This window comes from Rosa rugosa, chromosome 1 (genome assembly GCF_958449725.1).
Source record: "Rosa rugosa chromosome 1, drRosRugo1.1, whole genome shotgun sequence".
NCBI lineage: Eukaryota > Viridiplantae > Streptophyta > Magnoliopsida > Rosales > Rosaceae > Rosa > Rosa rugosa.
The window spans coordinates 30,871,354-30,881,391 of record NC_084820.1 but is presented as its reverse complement, the minus strand read 5'-3'; the positions used below and the strand labels follow the sequence as shown (position 1 = coordinate 30,881,391).

Genomic DNA, 10,038 nt, shown 5'->3' with positions numbered 1-10,038 from the left:
ACCAATAGACCAAGTATTTCACGTCTCTCCAGTCTTCACCAACTGTCACTTAAACAAAAGCGCCTTGTTAGACCATCCACCGCAACACAGACCTGCAGAGAAATTGGGGAAGATCTTTATTTAGGGTTTGTTTTTCCTCAATCCGATTCGAATTTTTAACCGCACATGAGATCTAACGGTTGAAATCAAAGTAAAACGTTCTCGACTTGAATACAAAAATTCGAGTGTGGACTCTGCTTAGCCTGAACAAACCTCTCCTCACTCCCCAGAAAAAACCTGGCCTTTTCTTCTTCTTCTTGTTCTTCTCGGCAGATACCACCCTCCTTTTCAATTCTGCACAAATCAAAACCGAGACTCATCGCCAAGCGAAGCTTGAGAAATTCGGAAATGGCTCCTCCTCCCATCCTTTCATTGGCTCTGCCTTCCGAGACTGGTCGAGTTCTCAGTATCCAATCCCACACTGTTCAGGTATCGATCGCCGTGGCCACGAAACTAAGAAACCAATACACAATTGCGAAAAATTGAAGCTGGATGCTAATTTCTTATATTAATTTTTTTTTTTCAGTATTGTATTGTGTGCCAGATTTTGGCCCCCAAGTTCATATTTTTCCTAGTGTTCTGTTATGAATGTTCAGACATTGTATATGATTTGATTCCTTTGTTGGACAAGTTGGAATCTTTTTTTATTTTTTTTCCTTTTTTTTTTTGTTTTGCTTTGGATTTTTCATAGTGTTATGCTGTTAAAATTTTTCTGCATGAGCTTTAATAATAGTTCGTTTGACTTTTCTGTTTATGATCAATGTAGTTTTCTGTATTTCCAACTTCTTCCGTCGATGTGAAATGTTATGATGGCTTCATTGTGTAGTCAAATGGAATCATCAGATGTATTTTTTTTTTTTTATTGGGAAGTTTCGCATTTATTAGTATAGTAGTGTTTCATGCTTGAGTATTATGAGTACAATTGGTTGTGTTAAAAGTACATGCATGATTTCCTAACCTTCCTTAAAATGTACTAGTCATAGTGGCTTGCTTGCGCTGTTTAATGATCCTACACATAATATACGACGTGGGTTTTGAGAGTATCTGCCTGTATTTTTGAGATTATTTATGAACCGTTATCGTTCTTGATCTGTTACGCTTGTTTAGGGATATGTTGGGAATAAATCAGCTGTGTTCCCCCTGCAATTATTAGGCTATGATGTGGATCCAATTAATTCTGTCCAGTTCTCAAACCACACAGGCAAGCTGCTTCTACTTCATTCAAACAGTTCATTTTAGGCCTGATATAAAGTGTTGCATGCTGTCCTTGATTAAATGGAGGTGACATTATGATTCAACTGACTTTAAAATGTTTGCAGGATACCCAACGTTTAAGGGTCAAGTTTTAAATGGAGAACAGCTTTGGGAATTGATACAAGGCCTTGAATCAAATGATCTATTATACTACACTCATTTATTGACAGGTTATAATCTATTCGGGGACTGATTTTTTTTTAATATGTGGTCATGAAAACAGTTTAAGTATGCCATGGCAGCTACTTCATGAATTCGTTTTCTGACTTTCTGCCATGCAAAGAAGCAATACAAAAATCATAAAGCTTAGTGTTTAGAACTGGAGATTTCCATATGAATATACGCACATCAAGATATGTATGCGTTGATCACTTAATATGCTGAATTGCTGATCTGTAATACAGAGAATTACAGTACATACTACTTGCTTCTCTCGAGTATTAAATAAAACACCATTAATGCCTCTTATATTATTTCTACTGTAACCAGTAATATCAAAGTTTCCTCATTCTGTTTTTGTAATTTTGTTGTCCCTTGCATTAGAAAGAGTCACCATCACAGGAAGAGAATTAGATTCGACTTCTTCTTCTTCTTATTCTCTGATGACAAACATAGGACAAGTCATTCATTGAATTTGCTGGCTATAAGCACCAGTCTATATCTCAAAACAGCACCAAATAACAAAACAGTTTAAAAGTGCTAGAGCAGTCATTGTTTGGGAGTGCTTATGCAATTGGTTGACATCTGAGTTAAGTATGGAAAGAGTTTAAATTGAATTACCTGAAAAGAAGAAACAGAATAATTAACATTTATCTTGAGAAACCCATTACTTTGGGATGATCTTTCCTTTACAAAACTAAACTTACTTTCATTTGAATTTTATGTGGCTTTGATCTTCTTGATGTCTTTTGCAGGTTATATTGGTTCAGTTTCTTTTCTGAGCACTGTATTGGAAGTTGTCAATAAACTTCGCTCTATAAACCCAAAACTTAGATACGGTGAGTGGATCATCAAACATGGTCTAGAACATGTATGCTAATCCTTTCTACATCTATGGACTTTTTAATATGTTGGTGACATGTGGAAATGTTTTTACAGGCTATACTACGGTTTTTGTCTACATGCTTGTCTTTTTTTGACCTTTGTTTGGTTTACTTTGTATATTATTTGTTCTGCTTGGTCTTGTTATAGGGAGCGAGAATGGAAAATAACATATGTTTATATATTTCAATTTAAACGTTGCTAAGGATGGTCAAACTACTTGTGTAGTTGTTATCTTTGTTGATGAACAAACCTAAAAATTTTTTTGCACAACATTTTTTCTTGCTGCCTTTTATAGTAATCAAGTCTATTTAAAGTTTTTTTGTCAAATAGTTTATATAATTAAGTATTGGAGGAACTATGAAGTAAGTGACTAGAGAGAAAAATAATATAATTCGAATAACTGAGTAGATTATTATTATTATTACTATTATAAATTAATATTATTATTTTATTTTGTTCTTGAACCTGAGTGTAATGGATGCATTGCAGTCCATCCATACCATTTTAATCTTTAGGTTAACAGTTGAATTGGGCAGATTTGTTGGTCCATGGAGTGATCATTCATCTTCTTCTTCTTAGGAAAGAATCAAATAATGCCTCTCTCATCTGTATCTAATATATTGCCCTTGCTCAGTCTGTGATCCAGTGATGGGTGATGAAGGAAAGCTGTATGTCCCTCCAGAGCTGGTATCTGTATATCGTGAAAAGGTAAGCAATGTAACTTGTTTATGGATGCCTATGCATGGCCTATCAAAAATATTGCAAATATAAGGTTAGATATGAATTTTAAATTATCTGGATACTAGTTGAAACAACTGCAGAAACTTAGGTCTATGTCATAGTATCCTGCAAATATAATATTTTGTGTCAGATCTATTGATCACGTTACTCTGCTAAGTTAGTATTTTCTCATCCTGAATTTGTTTCTTGATGCAAAAATCATTGCTTTATAATGACATTAATATAATGGCCTGACTGCAAAACTGACTCGATGGCAATTTTCTTGTAATGGACTTTCTATAAGGTTGTCCCTGTTGCTTCAATGTTGACTCCCAACCAGTTTGAAGCAGAATTGTTGACCAACTCCAGGTAATTATTGATAGCACCTTTTGTAACGGGTACACAGAACATTTCTACTTTTAACATCATCTGATGTTCTCTTCTGTTATTGTTGCAAGTATGAGGTAGAAGTATTAGTATAATATTTTCTAGATTAGAAAGATGTTTTGCCAAAAAGATTAATGATTTGCTTAGGTCAACTGTTGCTTTCCATTTAGGTGCAATAAATGAAAATTTAGACCTGTAAATAATAGTTATTTTATGGGTTGTAACAGGATCGAGTCTGAAAGAGATGGCCGTGAAGCTTGTAACATTCTTCACGCTGCTGGACCATCAATGGTACTATTATTTCTTTACTAATTAGATATATATACATATATATATGTGTGTGTGTGTGTGTGTGTGTCTATATATATATATATATATTTTCTCAGTGGTGGTGATTGTACTTTTATATCTGACTAGACCGGTCCTGAAATACTTTCACTTCATTTAAATGTGATCCATCAAGACGGGTAATCATTGAATGTATATGCATAAGTCTAGTCTGACTCATGTTGAATAATTTTCTTTTGTTTCTTACTATTATGACAAATTTGTAAGACAGCATAGTTTGGATAGATTCTAATCTTTTTTGAATTTTTTTTAAAGAAAAAATCCTTTGTGCCTGCTTTTCAATGTTTACATTTATCTCGCACTTTTTCTTTGTTTTTCTCTTCCTCTCTCCCTTTCTCCACACACACACACACACACACACATATCTCAATTTCATAATATTAATGTGCAACATTGATATACTGCAGGTTGTGATAACAAGCATAAATATAGATGGTAATCTTCTTCTAATTGGTAGTCATCAAAAGGAACAAGTGAGTTCTCCTCGAGCTTCAAACCTTGGTCGTACCTGACAGTAATCAAACTTTTAACTCCAAAATTTCCTGATTGAATGTGTTGATTACAATCTATCATTAGTTGGACCTTGTCAAGTTACAATTCTCTTTATTTAGCATCTGAATGCTTAGGTATAATTGCTAATGTTGTTTCTATTACTATTCATATGGGAGGCTTGCTTTCTTCCTGATTCACTGACCATCATCCTTCCTTACTCTTTCGTAGAAGTAGATTCTTCTGTACTTTTTTCCCATACTCTTAATCAAACAAGTTATAACTTTTATTATATTTATGATAACTCTTGTTGTCTAACTACATGGAGCTTGTGTTTCTTCCGTTCTGATGCATATATTTATGGTGAACACACTTACTTTTCAAGGTAAAGGTGTTTACTAAATATACTTAATATATGATGTGATAGGGTCTGTCTCCAGAGCAATTCAAGATTGTGATTCCTAAGATTCCTGCGTATTTCACGGTATGAAAATTTCTTTGTTTGCTTTTCATCTTGAGAGCTTTATTCATATGATAGTTAGTATAGGACATGAACAGGCATACAAGCAATATACTCTATAGTGTAGATCGAGTACTATATGATAGAATTATATCAGAGTATATAGTTATTTCTGTGTCCTAATGTTTATGACATATTGGTGGCATTCCTTTCTGAAGTTTTTTAGTAGAACCTGATTTTCTTTGTGTTCATCCTTGAAACCATTCTCACTCTTCTCAATATACCAGCTCCTAGAGCCAAACTTAATCTGTGTTTATCCTTATTAAAATAAATAATAATAATAACAGAAAATAACCATTCGCATTCTTCTGAATTCACCAGCAACAAATCAGGATAGGTTGTGCCAGTTGGCATACGTTTTTTATGTTTGCCTTTTTAAGGCATAAGTTGTGGGGATAGACTTGGAGAGGAATAGAGGGAGGGGAAATTAGGTCCTTGTGGTTAACATTAACATGATGGATGGTCTTGCTTCTTGAGAGTGATGACTGATCTGATTTGTTAAATTGCTTTCGCTAATTGGAGAAATGATTTAATATTCCTAAAGCAGAACTTACTTGTGACACTGCGGTATGATCAATTGACAGCATAAGAATTGTGAGCTTTAATTATATTTTTTCTTTTTAAGTTCACTGTTCCAATGCACACAGGTTTACTGAATATCTGGTGGGAAACAATTCCACCAAGGTTCAGTTTGGATATAAATATCTACAAGAAAAAACACAACTGTAATACAATAAATGGCGAGCATGATTTGAACATTAAGTAGAACTGTGTTGACGAAAATGAATCCTATAGATGCCGATATCTGGTTTATGGTAAAAGTAAATGTATTTCTGGTTTGTGGAGCGAACTTTTGTGTTGTCTTTGCAGTCATTTCCTTCGTAAGTTTCTGTAGATTGACAACCATATGCATGCACTTGTAGGGAACAGGAGATCTTACAACTGCTCTTCTACTTGGTTGGAGTAATGTAATGCCTCTAAACTCTATTTTGGCTTTAGTTAAACTCCTGAGCCCTTTCCAAAGTTTTATAAATATCAATAATTGGTCTTTTTGCTACCGCAGAAATATCCTAACAACCTAGATAAGGCCGCGGAGCTTGCTGTATCAACCTTGCAGGTATTCCTCTCCCTGCCCTCTTCTTTCTTTGTTTATCCTAGGGTTTCTTGTCATATAGTTCTAAAGATGTAAATCCTGCACTCTTTTGAATTTCACCTTTTCAAAAAATCAATAAGTAAATGAAATGATAAAGCACAAAAGAAAACTAGATTCATGCACCAAATTTGAGTTCTTATTTGTATGATCCATTGTTTATGACTCCAAGAAAACTGCATTATCATATTATCTATTCTGGATACTAAATAGTATTGTGTTAAAAAAGAGTAATGATTTTTCCAACAGAAGTATTTTTACTGAACATTGTGCTACACAAGGCATGTACAGGGGATGGTTGCTATGATGTCTCATAATTTTTTGAAAAAATGAAAAACCTGCTAGTGAAAATTATTTATTTATTTTTCAGTTTTGTGAAAACAATACTAAACTTTGTCTTTGATATGGAAAAAGAGCCTATTAACTGATTTGGATGATATACAAATATTATACTGATACGCTCAAAGCAAGCGCATAATTTAACCCTGAAATGTCATTAGTAGTATAGAATAAATAGGGATCGTTCTATTCCGGGGATTGAGGGTACACCTGTCATTGTTAAACAATTAAACAATTAAAATCAAAACAAAGTATAATATTCACACATATGCACATTATTTACGAATTAAAAGGGGGTTTTTGATTTTGGTTTTTCTGAAAATAAAACTAAGTTAATAAAACAATTAAAATGCAAAAACATAAAATTATAAATGGAATGCAAGAACAAAGATCAAAATCGAAACATATGATTAAAATTAATTCAAGTTCATCATTGTTCATCATAGTCATGCAAGAGGAATTGATCATGTGAAACGTTCAAAGCAAACAATTTCCCATATTTTACTTTCAACGCTAATTAATCTAAGTGAAAGCACATAGACTAATCCTATCAAACATGCATTCAAGCCCTAGAAAGCTAGTCAATCATACATGTCTAACGCATTAAGCATCTAGAAAGGCTATCAATTCAAATGTGCAACTTAGTATGAAAAAGTCCACCTAATTGCAATCTTCTTTGATTAAATTCGGTTTTTGTACAAAACCTTTACTACTTATTGATTCAAGAACACAAAACCAAAAAGTTGATTCATGTTCTTAAATTCGTAGCACCAATTATATAAAAACCCTAGGTGTTTGCAACCACATAAGATTAAAATACAAAAGTTATCTATCATGCAAATTTAATCAAACACTCACACATAAGCAACCATAAATCGCAAAACATGAATCTGAAAATTAACAATTAATCATAGAATTTCAGAATTCGAAACTTGTTCAAACACATGTGTCAACTAGGGCATAACCAACGAAAATTACAAAGCAAAGGTTACAAGGAGAATCGGATTACACCAAGATGGAGATGGGGTGAATGGTCTCTTGAATTTCGAAAGCAATCTTCAAGGATGGTGATGGATGATGTGCACGGCTTGTCCTCTTCTTCCTTGGCCTTGCTTGAACTTCGTGGTTGCCCTAGAGGATGGAGAAGAACACGGCTAAGCTAGAGAGAGTTTTCTGATTTTTTCTAAAGTTGTAAAACACAATGGAAGGGCCCTTTCACGTTGAGAAGAGGGGAGACTATATAGGGAACGGCAACTTGGTCTCCAAGGCCGTGCAAAACCCTAGAGAAACTCACGGCAACAATGTCTAACTCCACATAATTTCCTCCAATAGAATCTTGCCAAGTAAGCCCTATGACATGTATCAACCAATCACATAATTTTCTAGAATATTTCCCTTGATTTTCTTGCCGAAATACCATGATAATATTCTGATTTTATCTCTTGAAATTCGGCAACAACTCCTTTAGAGAATATAGGAATGTATCTAGACTTCCTTTGAGAGCTCTTTGTGTTCAACACATATTCTCTTCCCTTAAAAGTCTCCCAATAAAATCTCCACGAAATCTTCTTATTATTTTCTGATTTTCACGGCAAGACTCCTTCTTTCTCTCTTGCTTTGGACGGCAAACCTTTCTAGGGTTTCTTCCATGCGTCACAAACCCTAATTGCTTGGGCCTTGATGGGCCTTGATCCATTTTGCCGAAAATTCAAAGTATTCTTGGGCTTCGTTGCTTCATCTTCAAGCCTTCTTATTTTCCAACGCAAAACACTTCATTTCTTTCATTTCTTTTCATAGTTGCGTTGGAAACTTCATTGGTAAGCTCTCCTCCAGTTCGCAGGATTTCCTGGTTGCACTAGGAAAGCTTGTTTATTCATTTCTGCTCAAATGTGTGGTTCAATGTTCTTCATTTTTGTTCCCCTTGACGTTCGCAAGCTCCTCTCTCCACTCGTGTGCTCATTTCCACTTTTTAGCTCGGAGGTCCTGAAAATAGAAACTAGTATGAGAAATAGAAACTTTCCTAATTTGAAAAATAGAAACTTACTAAAAAAATGAAAAATAGAAAGTTACTAAAAATGAAAAATAGAAACTTGCCAGAAATGAGAAATGAAAACTACAAGAATAGAAACTTTCTAAAAATGGAAAATAGAAACTAAGAAAAATGGAAACTTTCTACAAATAGGAACTTTCCCAATCAAAGAATGGAAACTTTCCAAAACAGAGTTTTACTAAGGAAATGACGCAAGAAATGTAAGGAAATGCAGTTAAAACGTCGCATTAAAATGTTCCTATCATATACTTATAACTTTATCTGGAGGACTAAGGGTATATATAGAATTACAATAGCTTGAGTGATTGTTGTAATTTGGACACACTGCCTGTGCACTCAACCTGGTGGTGAAAGAAACTGTTACTTGAATATACTTTCTAGTGGTTTAATCTTATTCCTGAATTGTCTTGTTGACCTATTATTATGTGTTCCAATACTTGCAGGCCCTTCTGCAGAGAACAGTAAATGATTATAAAACTGCTGGCCATGATCCCCAGTCAACCAGTTTAGAGATTCGATTAATACAAAGTCAAGATGACATTCGTCAACCTGAGATTAAATTCAGAGCTGAAAGATATGCCTAATATATGGAAAAGAAGTTTAAGAGAGAATTTGAAATTTGTTATCATTTGGAGCTAGAAATGGCAAGCAGTAATAACGATGTTAGATTAATGCTAACCATTTCTGTAAACTTTTGTAAGGGAAGTTTAATTTTGTTAGTATTTTTACAGAAACTATAAAAAAGTTTTAAAAATGAAAACAAATTGATTTAGGAATTAGAAAGAAGCCAAACTGTATCCAGGTGCTGATTGTTAAGTTTTCTTGGACTAATCTGTTTCTGTTGGTGTATTCTCTTGGGAAATTACAGTCATCTATAGTTCTATATCTTTCTTGGGCATCTTATTGCTTGAGAAGAAACTCTTGACCCAACAAATTTTATTTACCAGTAATAGTTGGCTTTATTCATGTGCATCCATAATGGATATTTAAGGGATAATGTGAAGATAGTTTTCTTTGGGTTTATCACTTGATTAGGTTCTGAAGCTTGTAAAGCTCTCTGAGCATCAAGTTTGATCGACAACCCAATTGGAAATGACTCTTGACGCTGCTAAAAGTTTTTGATAGGTTTCCATGAAAATTTAGAACCTTTAGTAGTGTGATTTAAGGACAATTGGATATTTAAAGGGCAAAAACATTCATTGGGACAATAAATCATTTGTTAGAAATACCGACTGTAAGAACTGGATCAATCCTAGAATTGTAAATAGTACGTTTAGAAATTTACAAATTTTAAAGATAAATCAAAGTTTACATATCAATATATGGACAATAAAGATATGGCTGCAGATATATAGTCTTTATATTATAGATATACAAAATTATTAAAGCACAATTCCAACATCATTTCCTCTAAAAGCACAATCTTGCAATGCAAGTCATATAGATGTATCTACCAAAGCTTTAACTCGTAATTCGGAAACTTGTAGAGAAGTGTAATTATGAAACATTCTTTCTATATGTTGAGATTGATTCATCAAATCCAAACATACTGTCTATATTTGAACAGATTTATAAAATTTTCCTTCATGATTCACCAAAGCACAACATTTTTCTCTAACTTTTTCCCAATTTCGAAACTCTTTAACGGTAAATACAGTCTATCCATAATTATTAAAGAGATAACAAGGTAGACAAAAA

General features: G+C 33.7%; 1 protein-coding gene across 1 annotated transcript; it reads left to right on the top strand.

Annotated features, from left to right (window-relative positions):
• Window positions 1–9,290, top strand: LOC133724626 (pyridoxal kinase). The gene is made up of 12 exons (XM_062151391.1): window positions 1–468; window positions 1,147–1,240; window positions 1,359–1,463; window positions 2,208–2,291; window positions 2,972–3,045; window positions 3,362–3,426; window positions 3,672–3,735; window positions 4,200–4,265; window positions 4,709–4,765; window positions 5,725–5,769; window positions 5,865–5,918; window positions 8,784–9,290. Exons 1-12 carry the CDS (start codon window positions 388–390, stop codon window positions 8,922–8,924), a joined length of 930 nt encoding a protein of 309 aa, XP_062007375.1. The 5' UTR covers window positions 1–387; the 3' UTR covers window positions 8,925–9,290.
• Window positions 9,291–10,038: the final 748 nt, after the last annotated feature.